Source organism: Triturus cristatus, chromosome 3_1, assembly GCF_964204655.1.
Source record: "Triturus cristatus chromosome 3_1, aTriCri1.1, whole genome shotgun sequence".
Taxonomy (NCBI): domain Eukaryota; kingdom Metazoa; phylum Chordata; class Amphibia; order Caudata; family Salamandridae; genus Triturus; species Triturus cristatus.
Window position 1 is genome coordinate 714,197,652 of NC_140583.1, and position 20,723 is coordinate 714,218,374.

The following is a 20,723-nucleotide window of genomic DNA, read 5'->3' on the forward strand; positions in this document are numbered from 1 at the left end:
CGCATCTGCAGGAAATTACCATTCCGGGCAGGTGGACCCCTCTTAAACAGAGCTTCTGTATGAATTACTTAGTTGCTGGCCATTCAACTAGCCCTCAAGGCATTTTTTCTACCAGGGCCAATGCAAGGTAGTCCTCACCAGGACAGACAACATGACAGCCATTTTCTACCTCCTGAAACAAGGGGCATATATTCTGAGCAGCTGTCCTCACTAGCACAAAACATTTCACTGGGGCACTCCACCATAGCATACACCTGCTAGCGGAGGACCTTCTGATAGTGGACAACGAATGTGCACACCTTCAACAAGTCCACAAGTGGGAAGTCCACCCACAAGTCCTACTCCCATACTTCCGTTGTTGGGTTTTCGCAAATACTTGCGTCATTGGGTGTTCACTGACGTAGAACCTTTTTTGCAATTGCTGAAAACACCAAATTCCAAAACTTCACCTCCAGGTAACCACAGTCAATGGCATTACACTATGGATAAACTGGTTCGGGATATTTTCCTACACTTTTCCGCCTCAACAACTCCTTCCATATGTGGTCCTCAAGCTTTGGCAAACCTCCCTCACCCTCATATGCTGGCTTTCACTGGGCCATACAACCCTAGTTCACCACCCTCTGCAACATATCTGTAGTTACCCCTGAGAAACTGTCCAACTGGCTGGTACTGTTAACGAGAACCATGGCGTCGTCAGGCATACCAACCCCAGGCAGATCAGTCTTGCAGTTTCCCACAAACTACCTCCAGAATATATGTCCATCCTAAAAGGGGCCTATTATGCGACCAAGTGGAAAAGGTTTGTCTACTATTGCCTTTCTACATCGGTCCAAGACAAAGAGCCGAAATATAAATCCCTAAGGATATCTTGGGATTTATATTTCAGCGGACGGGATATCCGTCACCGTTGTGACGGAGTAACCCATTCGCCAAGATCTAAATCCGGCCCATTGTATGTTACCTACTTTATTTAAAATGTCAGGCCTTGTCTGTCTGTTTCCATTTGGCTGCAATGTCAGCTTACTTACAGAACAGGGAACACTTTTTGTTATTAAGAGTCCTGGTCATCAAAGCCTTTATGGAAGGACTCAAATGAGTTATTCCACCCAGGGTGCTCCTGGCCCCTGTGTGGAACCTCAACATAGTCCTCACTCAACTCATGGGCCTTCCTTTTGACCCCCTCCACTACTGCCCCCCTCTCATTGAAGGTTGCTTTCCTTGTTGTCATTTCATATTTAAGGCATTCCAGCGAGCTTCAAACTGTTACCTTAGAAGAACCTTTCTTCCAAGTACAGCACAACAAGTCATCCTTAGGACTTACCTAAAGTTCCTGCCTAAGGGTGTATCTCCCTTGCACCTTAATCAGACCATTGAGCTTTCGGTGTTCTTCCCACAGCCAGACTCGTTAGCAGAGAGGGCCCTCCGCACACTAGATGTCAAGCGGGCCTCGTACTACATTGACAGGACAAAGCCATTTCGCAAAGCTGGACAACTCTTTTTTGCATTCACTAAACCACACAAAGACTGTGCTCTCTCTAAATAGGGCATAGCCAAATGACTTATCAAAGGAATTCAAACTTGCTACACTAAAGCCAAACAGCAATTACCTGCACCTCCCATGCCCCATTCAACCCTCACAAAAGATGCCTCTATGGCATTCCTTTGCAACATCCCTATAGCTGACACATTTGCTTCTTGGTCCACTCCACATACATTCAGCATGAATGTCTAATGTATGCTTTTTCAATCTTCTGTAACATTCTCCGGCAAACCACCACTTAGGGGAGAATTGCTTTACGGTCTATGCAGAGCATGTGCATCTACAGCTATACATACCACAAATGCAATATGTTACTTAACCCAGTAAACATCTGTAGTGGCATGTAGTGCTGTAGATTTACAAGTGTCCACCTTCCTCCTAGGAAGCCGCTCGTTGTACCAGATTTTTTTCTCTTTCGCATGGTCATCTTATTTTTTATGCTCCAGTTTCATCCTCACCCGTTGTCCGGATATCATGATAATGAAGCAGATGCCCATATGCATTACCAGTCATAGGAGGAGTCCTTATACCTCTTGACTTAAAAGACTTATTCGAAGTAAAGCAAGTTACACACATCTGAGGTCAACACTAGATGGCAGGACTATGCAGAGCATGTGAATCTACAGCACTACATGAATACATTCCGTTTGCAACTCGAGTCTCTTCAGATTCTCAAATGTGCCTGTGCCTTTCTGCATCATGGGATGCCACATCTTTGAAAGTCGAATTTCTGACCAGTGTGGCTAGGCGTTGCCCACTGAATAAGAAGTGAAACACCTATTTGTATGTTCATGAAGTTTAGACCGCAAAAGATGAAACCTTGCCAAACGGGAAATGTTCTGGAGAAACAAGGCTGTGTGTCCTGACTTAAAACTGGACAGGATTGGTTGGTGATGCATGGATAGCATCATGGCGCACTCTCAAGGGGAGGCTTGTGCTGCAGGTTACTTCGAAAGATTTTTAAGTTGAGCTTTCGGCTCATACTTATGACACAAAGGCAGTTTTCAAAACGTTTGGGAAGGAAAGCACAGCGACCCTCCAGAATTTTTTTATTTTTTTATTTTTGCTGTATTGTGTGACTGGAGTAAGATGGTGGAGCATTAAAAATCTTTTAAAATCGATGAGCTAGTAAAGTTAGATTTTGTTTTGAAAAACACTCTCATGTCCATTCTTCCTTGAGTGGGGAAGATCTGGCGGTGTACTCTGATGTAGGACCTACGGTGCTAACCATCTACAAAAATGGTTGAAGCGCTATCAGTATTACCAGTGTGATTAACTAACTTTACTTCATAGATTGTATATAAAGCTCACTACACAACACAACATTTTCTGCTTCAGGTTTTACCCGTTCATCCAATTTAATGATGTATTATTTTTATAATAGCCTTAATTAACCGTGCAATAAATTCTGATTAGATTTGTCTCTCTTGTGCTTTTCCTGTGTGTATTCTGCCTTAAACAAATATATCTATCATCTTTACAGACGTGCAACCGGTGCTTTCAAATCTAGAGCTGGGAGACCTGTACCTGCCCCTGTTATAAATAGCAAATATGGTCTGCGAGAGACAGATAAACGCTTGAACAGGCTAAAACAGCTGGGGGATGGCAGCAAAAACTGTGACAGTCAGTCATTTGATTCCAATACTGATGCCGACACTACTCAGGAAAAAACTAACACAACCAGATGTGAGTAAAGTACCTGTGGGTTATTGCACTTTGTCTTCCTTCCCCATGTACAGCAGTTATTTAATACTGTCTACTGTGTTTATGAATAACCTATTTCACCAGAGGAAAACAGCTCTTATCAGAAGCATTACCCCAAAGCCGTAGATTTAAACTGCCAAACAGTTTGACCATTTCTTTACAACATTGCACCACCTAAGTATTTGTTCAGTTATGTGCTATACAACAAAAGACATCCATGCTCCTTAGTCTTTTTTTTTACTGCCAAATTTCTTGATATAAGTCTTCGATCCTTGCAAAGCCGTTGTTGTTTTAAATCCGTTTACTTTCTTTCAGCAAATTGTTTGACTGCTGGTCCTGCATTTGCGTCCTACCATACCCACTTTTCTCACCTGAGTAACTTTATTTGATCCTGTTTATTCATTTCATCTCTAACTCTTAAGTTTAAAATATCTAAAATGCATACTATGCCGTCAGACTCAGTAACAGATTCATCTCTGTTCCTGCATCCCTCACAAAATACTAACTTCCTGTGAATTTTTGTTTCCAACACCTCATCAATTAGCCATCTTTTCATTAATCGGAAGTGATGTTGTGGTGCACATAAAAGCGCCACCCCGGCGTGCTGACATCAGTTCCTTCCTTTCAGTGCCAACATTCCAAATCAGGAGAGCTAACTTTGCCATTTGTTAACCACCTTTTTCTACTTTTTGTCGACTTTTTTTATTTTAACTTTGATCTCACTGTGCTAGGAACATGTCTCCCAATTATGCTACAGGGTTCAAACCGTGTGGAGAATGGCACCGACAAATGTCTATCTCTGACTCACAGTTTGTTTGTCTATGGTGCCAGAAGTCTATGAATCCGAGGTGCTTCGTAAGTGGGCGTGAAGCTCCCGGCAGCACGACAGAAAAAGGCTCCATGCTGATTCTGGTCCCATCGGAGATCTCAAGGCTGTTCCCCCCCATATGATCATCTTCAGTGCCCAAGACTTTTTTCTCCAACTCAGGTAAGTTCAAGAAGAAGCCGTAAAAGTGTTGTTCGGCTTCCCACCCTGAAGCCGGAACGACACCCGCCCAACTTAGAGTTTTACGACACCAGGCAATCCATGTTTTGGCCTCCAATTCCCTCTGGCGTGACTTTGGGCCCCCTGGAGCCGAGAGGTGCCCCTGCTGGATTACCACTGGTGAGTTTGCCCTGGACGGCAGCTGAGCCCTCTGGATCCACCCCAGATCCGGAGCAGCAGCATCATAGGTGCCTCCTTCCACCTCTGCTCCCTCCATTTTGGCACCAACTCAGTTATGAGCCCATCGTTATCCAACTCCGAACCGGCGCCTTTTGCTGTCAATACCGGCACCATCCAGGGCCTACCTACCCCTGGGCTTCCCTCCCTTAGATCAACCCTTCCTTCCTGAAGGTGGAGATGAGGAGGAAGGGTTTTGTCCCCGATATAGGGCCCTAAGCCAGCAGAAGACTGTTGTGAGGAGCTGAGTGATGCCAGTGACCTTGACACCTCACCTGATTCTGGCATGCTGCACCCTCTGGGTCCTGTGTCGAAGGTTGGTGCATCCGTCGCCACCGTGATACGTAGGGTGCCAGAGGTACTTGACCTTCAGCTGTCAAGGTCAAGACTAACATCTTGATAGAGACGCTTCACCCAAAAGGCTGTTAGGCTCAACCGCTGCTCCCCTTTAACGAATATCTCCCTGACTTTCTCCTAGAGGCTTCGGCTAAACATTGCACAGGGGCTCCTGACCAGCGCATGATTGCAGACACCATCGCCCTGCCCTAAGACACCCAGCCTTCATCTCCCAGCACCTCTCCCTGAAGAGCATGGTTGTGCAGGCCTCAACTTCAAAAGCCAACCCAAAGGCATTCCCTGCCACCCACCGGACAGGAAATCTAAAAGGTTGAACTCCTTTGGGAAGTGTATTTTCTCTTCCATCAGCCTAACCTTGCGGTCGCAAACACTGCATGTCTCTGGGGCAGATATTCCTGTGTATTGTGGGACTCGATTGCACAGCTGCATCCAATACTTCCAGAGGAGTGTCGAGCTATCCTCAACCGAGCCTTAGTGGATGGTCAGAATGCAGCGAAGTTTGCCATCAGTTGTGGGCTGGATAGCACAGACTCTCTAGTTGGAGCCATAGCTTCTACGGTGGCGCTGCAACACCATGCCAAGTTGCGGTCCACTGGGGGTCATAGGGGAAGTCCAGGCATCCCTGATTGACATGACCTTTGATGGCTTCTGCCTATTTGGTGACAAAGCTGACTCGGCGCTCAAGCTCTTTTGGAAGAGCCAAATTACTGCCAGATCTCTTCAACTTTCCATACCTGCTCAGTCCCAACAGCAGTCCTTTCCTCCCTACTGTAGCACATATGGACATCCACAATGCCAACTGTACAGCCACCTGCTCAGTTCTTTTGTAGGCGGGGTCGCATATACCAAGGAGGATGCAGGAGCCAGACCCAATTAACCTCTTTAGTGCATCCTCCATTCAGCACAGCAATCCCGTTGGCGGAAGATCAGGCACGACCTTTCTCAATGTACTGTTATAACCTTCGACAAGTGGGTGCTTCAGATTGGTTGACAGGGCAAGGCCCTTCCATTCATGGAAACCCCTCCGCCTTTACCGCCAACCCAAAAACAGCTGACGGAGGACCAATCCTAGCTCTGTCAGGAAGTACAGGCTCTTCTGGCCAAAGAAGCCAATTAGAGGATGCCCGCACCGGAAGTAGGGTGTGGTTGTTATTCCCTCTACTTTCCCTGGGGTCCAAAAGGATGAATGCCCTGTCCTATATTAGATCTACGCCGTCTCAACAACTTATTGAAAAAAGAGAAATTAAAGATGCTCACATTGGTTCAGGTTCTTTCTGTGTTGGATCCTGGAGACAGGATGAGAGTGCTGAACTTTTAGGACGCTTATTTCCACATGCCTGTCCTGCTGGTCCACAGGTATTACCTTCAGTTCACCGTGAGCCACAAGCATTTCCAATTCACTGTACTCCCTTTTGGACTCACCAGTTCCCCTCAGGTGTTCACAATGGTGATGGTGGTGATTGCGGCTCATCTTTGGAGGTCAGGGGGTCCCAGTCTTTCCCTACTTCGACTGGGTGTGGAATGCGGGCTTGCCCTAGGCGGTCGTCCCCCACCTGCATAACACCGCACTTGCTGGGGTTCACTATCAACATGCCGAAGTCACACCTGACCCCCTCTCAGACACTCCCTTTCAACTGAGCCGTTCTGCACACCGTGTGGTTCCATGCTTATCGTTCTGGAGCGGCGAGTCCAGGATATTAAGGCTATGATTCTGACATTTCAGACTCTATCCTGGATTTGGGGGAGACAGACTGTCAGGCCCCTGTGTCTCATGGCTTTCTGTATCCTGCTGGTAAAGCATGCACGATGGCACATGCAGGCTCTGCAGTGGCAGCCACCTGGGAGAGGTATAGATCAGAAGTGTCCGGTCTTCCGGTGAGTCCCAGCTCCAAATCAGTCTTCTGGAGCGGAGGTAAATTCCTTTGGTATTAAAACCTTCCTTCCCTCCACCAAAGGAAGGCTGGTTCAGTTGTTCATGGACAGCACAACCTCCTTGTGATATTGCAATGAAGAGGGTAAGTTGGGGGTCATGGACCCAGTGCCAGGAGGTCGAGCTTCTCTGGACTTGGCTGGAGTGCCAGTACATCTCCCTGGTCGTGCAACACTTGGCCAGCCCACCTGGGCGACCAACTCAGCTGTCCGTGCTTTGCAGAACAGGAATGGCAACTACATATGGAGGTGGCACAAGGTCTCTTCCGCTTCTTGAGTGAACCTTGGCTCGATCTTTTCACCTCCGCCAAGAATGCGCAATGTCAGCACTTCTGAGTGTTGGAGTTTCCAAAGCAGTTGTTGCTTTGAGACGCATTTCATCTCGAGTGAAATTCAAGACTCCTGTACGCCTTTCCGTCGATACCACTCCTGCCCCAAGTTCTCAAGAAGATCAGGGCAGATCGAGACCAAATCAGTCTTGAGTCTTCGGATTGGGCATGGAGGGCTTGGTATCCTGACCTCATGAGCATCAGTCCTCCAGTCTGGCTACCCCTTTGGGAGGATCTTTTATCACAGCAACAAGGCAGGCTCTTGCACCCGAACCTGTGGACTCTCCACCTTCATGCATGGAGAATGAGCAGTGATAGTTAAGAGTTTTCGATCTTCCTCCCGAGATCTGTGATTTCATCCTGTCAGCCAGGTGTCCCTCTACTAAGACTGTATACCCCTTCCATGTGGATACGTTTGTAGCTTGGTGTTCCTCAAGCCAGTAAATCCCCCTTTCTGCACAATTGTCAGAGGTGTTGATGCTTTTGTCTCAAGCACTGAAAGGCCTTGCCCTGGGCACTGTTATGCGTTACTTGTCAGCAATTTTAGCTTTCCTGTGGCTGCCTGCAAGATCATCTCACAGTGTTCAAGTCACATGTTGTGACTCGTTTAAGGAAAGTTTGCAACACTGGTTGCCTCCTGCCTCTTTTCTGCTGTCCCAATGGGGTCTCTCCTCTGGTCCTCATGTTTCCCAAGTGTTCCCCCTTCGAGCCCCTACACAGCTGTTCTCTGTAGCTTTTAACTAACAAAACGGTCTTTCTAGTAGCCACTACATTGGCCAGAAGGGTCAGTGAGCTTCAAGCTCTAAGTACACCACCATTTTCCCTGACAAACTGGTTCTTCATACGTGTGCCTCTTTTCTGCTGGTTGTCACCTCATTTTGTGTTGGCCAGAGCATCACTTTGTTTACTTTATTTCGCTCCCCTCCATTAGGAGCTCTTTCGTTAAATGTTTATTACACTAAAGGCCCTTGGGTGGACAATCAACTGTTCATCAGGTTCAATGTAGCGAAAAAGAGCAAGGCTGTTCAGAAACGGACCATTTTTCGATGGATTGTACTCTTCATTAAGATCTGCTGTGCATTAGCTAAGAAGCTGTCTCCAGAAGGCTTGCAGGCCCATTGTGCCAGGGCTTAGGCTGCTACTGCTGCATTGGCATGCCGGTCCTGGAAATCTGCCAATCTGTTACATGAGTGTTCCACCACAAGTTCATGAAGCACTAATGCTTGCGCAGTTGGTTTGTGGAGATAGCCTTTTTTCCTGTTTAGTCCTCCAGGATTTGCTTGTTTGCAGACCCACAACACAGACTCCATCTCAGATTGTTTTTTGCTGCTATCAGGTTCGGATCCGTTTCTAGTGCTCTATTAAAGCCGTGCCTCGATATATTCCGACACCATCGGATGGGGAAACATGGACTTTCACTGTGCCATTGAGTACACCAACCTGCACTGACTGAAACAGGTTTGGTTTGAATATTGTGGAGCCAGGTCATATGAGAATGTAATTTGTAGTGAGGTTATGGAAAACACAATAGAAAGCTTCCATACCTGAGCCAATTTGGAGTCTATAATCTGTCTACAATGGGAACAAAAAGATGATTAGCAGTAGCAACTTTGGAAATTCCAGTTGATTATTTAAAAACTTGGACATATAAGCTGTAATATAGTGCCCCTTTTTGACTTGGTCACCCCCACTTTGTGCCTGGTATTTGATGCAATTTTGACTGAAGTGCACTGGGTTTCTGCTAACCAGGTCCCCAGTGCTTCTTCCCTAAAAAAAAGGTAACCATTCAATTGTACCCCAATTGGCAAGACCTTTAGCACCTCTGTAAGTCCCTACTAAATGGTACCCCTGGTACCTAGGGCATGGGAACTAAAGATGGTCCCTAAGGGCTGCACCATGTATTGTGCTACCCTAAGGAACCCACCACCAAACTCATGCCGACTGCTATTGAATGCTGCGTGATATGGTGCAAACAAATGTGAAAACACGCCATGACACACACCCTGTGTCCCATGACTGTAGGCACTGCATGCAATATATGTAAGTCACCCCTACAGCAGGCCTTATACCCCTACGTCAGGGTGCATTTATATTTCACGTGAATACATATCTGCATGAGCAGATATACCCCTGTGCTGTCTAGTTCAAATACTACAAGGAAGCCCTCTTAACTATATGTACTGAGCACTGGTCATTACGAGTTCCCCAGCTGCATGATAGCTTTACTGAAACCTATGGTGTTTAGTATCAAACACCATGTCTTAATAAATTCATACTGATGCCAGTAGTGGATTTATTTAGAAATGCACCCAGAGTGCACATTCGAGGTGCACCTGAACACCTACTAGCCTCTTAGTGTGCTGGCTGACTGGTATCATCCAGCGTGCCACCACAGACATGTTTCTGACCTCCTGCAGGTGAGAGCCCACACTCTGTGAGGCCAAAAACAATGCCTGCTCCGGAGGAAGTTGTTCACACATTCTCCAGCAGGATGGGTAGTCATTTAGCATATCGAGGCCAGGGACTTCAAAGCCCCTGCTGCCTTTGATATGCGAGCCTGGCTTCCCTCAGACCAGGGAGATGCCACCCCATGCCCTGAGGCCTATTTAGCACCAGAAAAAATGGGAAATCAGCTATGAGGTAGGCATGTTGCACCACCAGGCTAGTCACACCCCCATGGTGGACTGCCTGATGTGCTGCACGAAAAAAGATTCTACCTTCTTGATTTTGGTGGAAGTAGGAACTCTGCAACAGGAGTATGCTCACTCCCCACATGAAGTGGTCATATAGGAGGTATAGTAACCCCAAGGGTAAGTAGCCCATTGGCTACTACCCATCACTCTCCTTAACGCCCCTACATTCAGTATATAGTTGGCCCTTTGACACCGGGAACTCAGATTTGCCTCACTAAAGAAGGAGGACAAAGAAGAGCCGAAGAAGCGAGAACTGTGGACTACCTGTGGACTTTGATGCCAAACCATGACTGCCTGCTCATGTCCTGACATTTACGACAACCCAACTCTTCCTGCAGCTATGCACCCACCAACTAACCAGCATCTCCCCTGATGTGGAGGAGCCTCTTCTCTGCAATCTGCAGTCACTGACCACAATGTCCGGTTCACTGTTCTGCTGACCACCGGGTCTACCGACGCAGCATGCACCCAGGAGAAGGTCACCGTGCTCCAAAGGGTCAGATCCATCACTCCATCAAGATTGGAGATGCCAGGACAGCCAAGAGCCACCTTGCACCAATATGCAGGTTACTGGACCCCTGGCAGCAACCAAGGCTTGTTTATTGTCCACCTCGGACACCGCCAAGCCTGACCAACTGACATGGTATTTTCGCACCAGAGAGGCCATCACCGAGAGTGGCCCTGCTGTCCTGTTTTGTTCCCCTCTGCATCTGCAGGTCTGACCAAGAGCCGTGAGAGACTTTGATGCACGGGAACAGCTGACCAAAACCCTCTTTACCCGAGATTCCCGGCCTGGGTCCCCGAACACCGACTGTTCCCCGTCCCCCCTGCCCCCCCCCCTGCTCCCACAACCCTCACAAACTAACCCCCCCTTCACTAATAATGATTTTTCGGCAGATCTGGACAAAACTTGTATGCACATTTTAAAACCTATTTCCCTTGAAGAATCGCGCCAGGCAATTCTGTCTATGAAATTCGTGTCCCTTTTTGATCCTTGCCCCCCATTATTATTACACACTGTTATTGATATTGTGAACCCCGATATAAACAATATAATAAATTCCTCTCTTTCCACTGCTAAGATTCCTGCAGATTGGAAACTTGCAGCTGTAAAGCCTCTTCAAAAGAAACACATTTCGGATCCTACTATCCTGTCCAATCTGCGCCTCATCTCTCGCTTACCAAGTCTGTGTAAGCTGACAGAAATAATTTGTAAATAAGCAACTCACAACATATCTGGAGAAAAAAAAATTGCTTCACTCCAATCAATCTGGTTTTAGAGCCCAACACTCCACAGAATCTGTACTACTTTTGTATATGGCTGAAACCCTCAAAGCCGCTACGGATCAGGGAAAAAGAGCAGTGTTGGTTTTTTTAGACCTGTCGGCGGCATTCGACACGGTCTCACATGCCATCCTTTTAGAACGCCTCGCCTCCTTTGGCCTCTCGGGTATTGTCCTGGCATGGATAAAAAAACTTCCTGCAGGATCGCAAGCAAGTGATTACACTTGGCCAATATAAGTCACAAGAGAAGGCACTTCTCTCAGGGGTACCGCAGGGATCTTATCTCAGTCCACCTCTCCTTAATGCCTATATGGCTCCATTGATTAAGCTGATATCGTCCTTTAATATTGATACCATCTCATATGCGGATGGTAAGCAGCTTATCTTGGTACTGGAGAATAACACCACACAGGCAGAAGGAAATCTCTGTAAACGCCTTACTTCAACTTTCAGTTGGATGAATGTAAACCATCTTAAGTGAAATTCTGAAAAAACGGAAATCCTACCCCTAGCCCAAGAACACTTTTTTTCACCCAAATGTTGGTGGCCAGCAAATACCACCCCTCCTCCAAACACAGTAAATGTGGTCAGGAATATGGGAATTAAATTTGACACCACTTGTCATTCAAACAGCAATCACTGGAAGTTCTTGGAACCTGCTTCCATATTATAAAAACTCCAAAGAGATTCTTTGACCCGATTCCCCTTTCAGCAAGGCAAACAGTGGCCGTAGCCCTTATCACATCGAGGCTAGACTACTGTAATAGCCTCTTTGCAGGGACAAATAAGTCAGTCCTGCATAGGCTACAAATTGTCCAGCATGCGGCAGCACGATTAGTACTGAGGTGACCCAGGAAGTCATCTGCATCAGAGGCTCTAAACACACTGCATTGGCTGCCAATTCACGCGTTCTTTTTAAGGTCCTCCTCATCACTTTTAGGGCTTCCCACTCTTTGGGCCCTCAATATCTTCACACGCGCTTTAAGCGATACACTCCTTCCCGAAGTTTAAGATCATCAAAGGCTAATCTGATAAAAACACCTGCTTTCAGACTGGCAACGAAGGGAGGAAAATCACTCACAGTGTTGGGCTTAAAGGCTTGGAACAAACTTCCTCCACAGCTTCGCCAGATTACGTCCGAGTTCCATTTTAGGAAAGTCCTAAAAACCTGGATCTTCAGCGCATCTGACTCTCTTTGCAAAACTCTGATCTGAGGTCCCCCTCAGACTATTAGCAGTCAACCAGGTTTCTGATTTCCCCATCTCTAGTTTCTGTTTCAGCGCCATGATGCTCCTTGGAGTGACAGTTTGCGCTATACAAATGGATTATTACATTACAATACTTAAATGTTCATTTGATAACTTATATTAAAACTTAGTTATAGTCATGGTTGTTACATCATGGATAAAAAAGAAATTCTAACCTGCGCTTGACTATCGTATTTTTATTAGGGAGCAGGTGGACCCAGACTCGCTGGTTGTTGACACAGCGCGTAAAAGGACTTTCACAGTACTTAATTTGTAAAAGTATTTGAAAATGTATTTCTTTAAGTATTTCAGGGCTCTCGTCAGGAGGCCACTGCAGATTATTGCCCCTGCTATGCAGCCAATGACAGTGACAACGGAGCTACTAACCATCACACTCCTACAAGTGACAATTCAGATGATTTCAGGTCCCCAAAGCCAATGGCTTGGGCGGCAGGTAACAGTCATTTTTAATGTATATTGAATTAATAATTAACTGTTTTGTAGTAATCTCTAAATGAGCCAGACACCGTCACCTTGTGGCATACTGTAACATGCACCAGTGTTGACAATTAAGTGCCACTGCTGAGCACTGGAAACTACTGGCTCAAAATAAGCAATGATCATGCAGGGTACTGGACATACCATGCCCCTGATAAGGAAATCAGTAAGATTAACACTGCAGAAAAATGATCAATAGACTTCGGTCAGAAACAGTGGCAGTAATGTTGCAACATATGCTTGATCCTCATCTAAAGAAGGCACAGGGCATCGTGCTGGAAGTGAAAAATCATTTGTATCACTAGTATTACATGCATCTGAGATGCAGTAGACAAACCCTCTTGGCGGCTGAAATACTTGCAGCCCCCTATACTGCCATGCTTCGTTAGGATTTTCAAGTTTCCGGTCAGAGATTTAGCAGCATCTTGCCACTTCGCCCTTTGATGTTAGACATTAAAAAGATAAACACACAACACTAAGTCTATGGGTGTCCTTTGGCACAATGAACAAAAATCACACTTTCGACGGCCACCAGTGTTACCCGGCAGCAAAAGCTGGCCACCGGCAGTCCATGACGGCCACACCAACTTCAGAAATCTAGCAGTCTTTCCATTGAGAAAGCCAGGAGTAGTTCAAGTATAGTCAGTGCTACCGGGGATTCTTCCACAGAACTACATGCTCCAAATACAGAGGTGCTCAAGAAAGGGATGCATCTGCCACCAAACATTCCGTGAACCATGCAACACTTTTTGAGGGATACACTGGTGTAGGGTACAACCTCAGATCAGTGGGTTCTGTCCACCGTTGGTTGTAGCTATTATTTAAAATGACATACTAGCCGTCTCATTCACCCTCAATGCTCCAACAAGCTCTATCTACATCAGCCCATGGCCATTACCTAAGGTTTGTGGCATGTGCAACGCCTTAGTAATTCACAGTCCTGCCTTTTGGTGTCACTATGGTTCCAGAGGTGTTTACCATATACCCTGCTATGATGGTATCTATGTGCTACACAGCTAGATTCTTGTGTATCTGTATCATGACAACTTGCTGATGAAGTCTGTTTGAATGTCTCACCCTCACTCCGTAAAATGTCCTCCTCCTATCTGTATTTTGACGACTCGCTGATCAAGCCTGGCCGGGGTGCTGAATGAGCGTGCAGACAGTCTGTCGGCAGTACTCTTCTGATCACAAGTGGCGTCTCCATCCTGATGTGATCCATCACACTTTCAGGATTTGGGGGTTTTCCTCGGTTGGACCGGTTTGCCACTCATAAGAACACGTACTGCCCGTCGTTCTGCAGTCTCCAGTATCCGATGCGGGGAGCGTTGGGTGATGCGTTTCAGCTTCTTTATTTGTTTCCTCCCATACCCTTGATTCCTCAAGTTCTGAGGAAGATTTGCCAAGACCAGGCCCAAGTCATATTGATCGCTCTGGACTGGCCAAGAAGGGTGTGGTACACGGACCTCCTTTACCTCTCATCGCACCTTCCGCTCCGATTCCCTCTCAGGTCAGACCTCTACACCCCACCTCCAGAATCTGTACCTTCATGCCAGGAGATTGAACGGGGCAACCTGAGCTCATTCTCTCTCCCGCTGGATGTGGAGGATGTAATCTTATCGACCAGAAGACACTCCATCAAATCTGTTTACTCAGGTAGGTGGGCTAGGTTTGTAAAATGGTGTGGACAGAGATCGATTGATCCTTTATAAGCTCATTTGTCTGATCTTCTCAGTTTCTCACTTTCCCTGGCTCAACAGGGTTGTGCAGTAGCAACATTCAAAGGCTACTTGTCTGCCTTGTCGGCCTTTCTTTGTTTACCAGATCAACCCTCTTTGTTTAAATCCCCCATAGTCATGAGATGTATTAAGAGTCTCACGAACAGGTTTCCTCCAACTCCATTTATCATGCCTCAGTGGGATTTGAATTTAGCCCTTACTGTCTTGATGGGGTCCCCCTTTGAACCCCTTCATAGTTGTCCATTGAGATTTCTAGCATTTAAGACAGTTGTTCTGATTACAATTACTTCTGCCAGGAGGGTTAGTGAGCTGCAGGCCCTTAGCTCTAGTGCTGTCCTGCCTAAGGTGGTCACTCCCTTCCACCTAGGACAATCTATCACTTTACCCACTTTCTATCCTCACCCTTCCAAGGAGGACGAGAGACTTCACCGCCTGGACCCTTAGAGGGTGGTCAGCTTCTACCTGGACAGGACTAAGGTATTCAGGTTCAATGACCACCTCTTCATTGTATATGTGGGCAAGATGAAGGGCAAGGCTGTCCACAAGAGAGCACTGTCCAGGTGGGTCATCCTCTGCATCAAGTTCTGCTACGCCTTGGCCAAGAAGGAGCCTCCTGAAGGTATTCGAGCTCATTCCACCAGAGCGAAGTCGTCTTCTTGGGTTTAAGCTAGAGGAGTCCCTGTTGTAGACATCTGCAAGGTGACAACTTGGGCCTCCCTCTACACTTTTTCAAAGCATTACTGCTTAGACTCAGAGGTGAGGAGGGACGGCCACTTTGCACGTTCTGTGCTGCAAGATTTTTTGGTATAGATAGGCATGCACCCTCCTCTGAGAGCGGGACTGATTGGGTATTCAATTCAAAATAGGAGGATTCCACAGGCCAATGTATCCATCAGAAGAACAAGTTACTTGCCTTCGGTAACGCTTTCTCTGGTGGATGCAGTATCTGCCTGTGGATTCCTCACTGAGGCCCCCGCCTTCCCTTTGCCTGCCTGTATATACTGAAAAAATCATTGCCATGAAATTCATGTATTTTATTGTTATTCGAAATAATATGATGCTTGTCACTAGGAAATGTCTATATTTTAGAATTTCCTGTATCTTTAAATTGTGTACTGTGTATACTTGTGGAAATGTTGTCGGTTCACCCGTTCGCCTTGAAGGCACGAAAAAATGGGTGGAACTTACATCAGCACGCCGACGGGGTCGTCATATGGCTCCAATGACGTCTCACAGGGTCGCGAGTGGAGCCGTTCCATTGTGACGTCCTCGTCGATGTGGGAGAACTGTGGAGAAAAGATTCCATGGAATGCTGCACAAGGGTTAATTCAAAAGGTGAGTAATCCACAGGCAGATACTGTATCGCCAGAAAAAGCGTTACCGAAGGTAAGTAACTTGTTCATCTTGAAAGAAGCTAACACTACTCAGAGCAAGTTAACAAGCTCCCGTGATATACCAGCATGGGACACATCAACCAGAATATGAACTGCACTAGTCATATATCGTTTCACTGTCAGATTTTGTACCATAATATTCTCAGTGGATACTCTGTGATCTGTCAATTCAATTTGTTCCTTTTCTTGAAATGTCCTCCCCCCTTCGTTAATTTACCAGTTCCCAAAGTAAGTGTTGGGAAATTGGCATTTGCTCTACAGAGTATGTCCGGTTGTCCTGAAGTCTGCACGAAGTTCATTTTCCAAATGTGTGCAGCAGTGATGGTTCCGGCAGCATTCTATACCCATTCTTAGATGACTGGCTCCTCAACAGAAGCTTTCTGCAGAAGGTAGCTCTGGATTTTCAACAGCACTTTCTCTGCTCAAATTCCTCGGACTCCAGCTCAATTTCTTTAAGTATTTCCCTCCCTCAGCACAAATTTTAAATTATCTGGGAGCAGCACTACACACTTTCAAAAGGGATAGAGTTCCCTTTGGAGCAGATAGTACAGTCATTAGCATCTGCCTGCCTTCCAACCACCCTAATGATCTTGTCCCTTTTAGGTTCCATGGTGTTGGACAATCTCACAGTGCCTAGCCCCATACTGGACATAAGGCTACTCCAGCAATGGATGGAGGTGCATTACAAAAAATTGAAAGTGCAAAGGGAGGGCAGTCTGATTACTCAGTACATTTTTCAGTCCCTACTAGCGATAATAAGGCTAAGCAGTTCTTACAAGCAGTAATACTGCATGAATATAGGGAAGCTGGTGGTAAGGTTTTATGATTTATGACCTGCTCAGTTTTCCAAGATACATGTGAATTAAAAGCATGCAAGCATTCTGCTGAGCAACTATGCAATTATAAAAACTAAGCACAGGTTTCTCCTTAATTGGAAAGGCAGTAGAATGATTGAGCATTTTCAATATATTAAAGAGCGATTTAAAAATCAATTCAAACCAGGAAATCCCTGAAATGTTTGCCTATTGGAATTGTGCACATATTAGTGTCTTGTTCACTCAAATGAAATGGAAGATTATTTTGACATTGCATCACTATTAGAAACTTGGTTCAAGTAGTATACTGGACCACGTATTGACTTTGTCATTATCCTGGCCTGTGATACCAGTTGTTAAAGGCACTGAACCAGAGCTCTAACATGGGAGAGAGCCTTTACCAACCCTAGGCATAAGGGCTATAAGGCTATTACAACGAAGAATGTCTTAAATTAAAAAGGAAGAAACAGAAAAACAACCATTGGAATGCCAATAACCAAAAAAGAGCTAAATAAAATTACAAAAATAACCTAAACAATATAAAGATGAAAAGGGAATACTTTTTACAGAGAATATTGGAGGCTTATTCCCATAGAAAATTTCTGTTCTGCCAGAAGTGGAATCTCCTTAATGAAAGAGAACTGGCGCTTCTTCCAACTTTGAAGTATTTCACAAAATTCAGATTTCTGTTTAATAATGAGGTAATTGGACAGAAAATGTGTGATGTAAAAAAGCACTGTCAAGAATAAGACATTTGAGTTAGGTAGACTTGCTACAGCCAAAGCCCCATTCCTGGCCAGTATCACTTAAAAAAATGCAGAATTAGGTGCTCTTTTGAGTTCAGAGATAATAAACTAAAGCTTTTCATGAGAGCATAATTCCCACTCCTCTTAAGAAAGATTGTGCAAAATGCCATTTAGAGACCTTTAGTAAAATACCATGCATCGCGAATGTAGGAAGGCACTCCTTTTTGACATGTTTAACCCCACTTTCTGCCTGGTACATGTGATTTCGACTGGAAGTGCACTGGGTTCCTGCTAACCAGGCTCCCAGTGCCAAATCTCTTTCCCAAAAACTGTACAATTGTGTCTCCAATTGACAATACCTTTAGCACTCTCTGTAAGTACCTAGTAAAAGGTACCCCTGGTACCTAGGGCCTAAGGTACCAAAGACGGTCCTCAAGGACTACAGCACGAACTGTACCACCGAAAGTGACCCGTTACCAAATTCATGCAGGGCTGCCATTGCAGGCTGCTTGTTTTGGTGCAGACAAAGGTGAAACACGACATGACACGCATCCCTGTGTGCCATGTCCACTAACAATGCATGTAATATGTGTAAGTCACCCCTTCAGCAGGCCTTGCAGACCTCAGGCGGGGTGCCTTATATTACATGTGATGACGTATCTGAATGAGCAAGTATGCCTCTTTGCTGGTCAGTTCCATTGCTGTCAGTACAAGTGATTAGGTAAGCTATTTTAATCCATGTGCTGGACACTTTGTAAACAAGATCCCCAGCTACATGATGGCTTCACTGAAAATAGGGATGTTTGGTATCAAACATCTTGTGTTCAGACACACCCTGATTTCAGTGGTGTATTTGTGAATACATGCACACAGAGGGCACTTTTGAGGTGCCTCCTAAAAACCTCTGGTGTGTTGGCTGACTGGTCTCTGCTAGCCTGCCACCAGAGACAGATTTCTAACCTCCCAGGATGAGGGCCTCTGCTCCCAGGAAGTCAGAAACAAAGCCTGCACGGGAAGAGGGTGGACACACCCTCTCCCTCAGGATGACCTGCTGAATAGCAATCCAAAGCAGGTGAGCTTCGAAGAAGCCATTGCATTTGAAATGCAAATCTGGCTCCTCTAACAGGAGAGGAAGTCGACCCCCTTTGTCCAGAGACCTTTGGCTCCTAAACAGGTGGAAAATGAGTCAGTCTGGTAGGTGTGCCCACTGCCTAGGCTAGTACCACCCTTAGGGTAGGCTAACTGAAGTGGATGCGACTTTTCAGAGTTGGCCATCTTTGTGGTAGCAAACTTAGTATTTCTAGGACAGGTTATGCACACTTCCCACAGGAAGTGGTCATATACAAGGCGTAGTGACCCCAAAGTTAAGTAGCCCATTGGCTCCTACCCTATACTCCCCTAACGCCCCTAAATTCAGTATTTAGGGGAGCCCCTGGCACCAGAGAAACCGATCCTGCTGACCTGAATGAAGACAGACATGAAGAATCGCAAAGAGGAAGAACTGAAGCCCCAGCAACTGACTTGGTGCCAACCCTGCTGGCCTGCCTGCTGCCTTCGATGATTGCACCAAAAGACGACTTGTCCTGCAGCTGCTGAGTCCCCAAAGACCAGGAGACCTGCCAGCACTTCACCCAGGAACCAAGAAGTAGCTGACCTGCTTCCTGCAGGCAACCCAAGAGACCTGAGAGGACTTAAAGACCGCCAAAACCCGCAGCTAAAAGCCACCACTGCACCTGTCGCTCCAAGCCAAAGTTGAAGTGGGCCAATGGTGTCATCGTGGTCCCCCCATCCCTCCAGAGACCGAGTCCACCGTGGTTTCGTCCTCAGTACCCTCTCCGTTGTACCCTGCAACCTCTGGATGCAGTCCCCTTGTACCACGACTGCTTCTGGTAAGGACTCCTCTGCACCCGTCGCCCCTGGGGTGTGCAGAAAAGGACCAAAGGTGTCCCTACATCCCTGAGAATCCCCCCTCCCCCCACCCCTTGTTGGTTCAACCCAACTGGCCTCCCAGTCAAAGTCTGCAGACTCTACGCGAAGACCGATCCCCATAGAGTAACATTGGGCACCTGATGCTGTTTTGCAACCCTGCACCCAGTCGCCCTAGTGCCGCTGGTGGTGTTTTGCTGGTGCTGCCTTGGAGCTTAACTCCTGGAGTTTGGTCCTGTATGTTGCTGTACTGTACCTGAATACCGCACTTTTGTTTCCTCCAATAGGATAATATTGCAGTTTCTAGAAATTGCACAAAGTGTCAACTTTTTAAATACAAAAGTATTTGCTTTGAAAAACGTACTTACCTGAACTTATTGCTTCTGGTGCCTAAATATATCTAAAGATACGTGTTATTTTTATACATTTGGTGCTGATCTCCTTATTGAGTAGTGTATCTCACTTAATGACTATTTTGTGTATTTTTGAATGTCTAACACTCCCCTCTCATAAGCCTGTAGCTGCGTGACCACACTACCCCCTAGAAAAGCATCTTGGGTTTGCTAGAGCAAAGCCCCTGTCCACTTTAAAGGGAACCCCTAGAATCTTTGCACAATATATCTTATTCTGATATATCCTATAAAGAGCCAGCTTCCTGCAGTGAAGATCTTGGAAAAAGTATTGATGAGGCAACTGGCATCTCACTTAGAATGGAACTGCTGTTAAGCATTTGCCATTCAGGCTTTTGACCTAAATTAGAAGTTGGAGCTCTCTGGCGACAGATCTTCCAGAAATCAAAGATCTGTCAAAAAGAAAACCTACAAATGATATTTCTCTGGGATCGCCCCGAGAATATGGAACTCAATGCCCTCTGAAAACAGACTGAATCCCTCAACAGTTTCCTTCAAGAAAGAAGTTAAAGCATTACTCATAAACAAAGTTATTCACTCGATCCTATATCTCCTCTACCCGTATCTCTCCTGATTCGTAAATTACTCTCATGACTACTGCTTTCATTGTTTCGACGATTGTTTTTCTTATGGTTATTTTGTTTGTACTACTGTATGCATTTGTGTCTATACTTTGTGCCGATCTCTCCCATATCTTGAGAACCGTATTTGTTTCCATATATCGCTGCTATCTAAATATGTGTAAAGCGCTCTGATACCCGCATGGGTCATGTTCGTGCTATATAAAACTCTTTTTTTTTAAAAAGCACCGAAAGGGGCTTGGTGGGTGTTAGTTGTGTTTTTTGTAGGCTGCGAATTTAGACACATTTTGCTAGGGTTGATGTTGG

The 20,723-nt window shown here is 45.9% G+C and overlaps 1 protein-coding gene across 4 annotated transcripts in view; it reads left to right on the plus strand.

Annotated features, from left to right (window-relative positions):
* KMT5B (lysine methyltransferase 5B) overlaps nucleotides 1–20,723 on the plus strand; it is a 278,446-nt gene that overhangs the window by 228,694 nt on the left and 29,029 nt on the right. For all 4 annotated transcript variants that reach the window (XM_085644799.1, XM_085644797.1, XM_085644800.1 and 1 more), the window contains one exon: nucleotides 3,027–3,229. In XM_085644799.1, coding sequence (XP_085500925.1) covers nucleotides 3,027–3,229 — 203 coding nt within the window. The remainder of the gene's footprint in view (nucleotides 1–3,026; nucleotides 3,230–20,723) is intronic.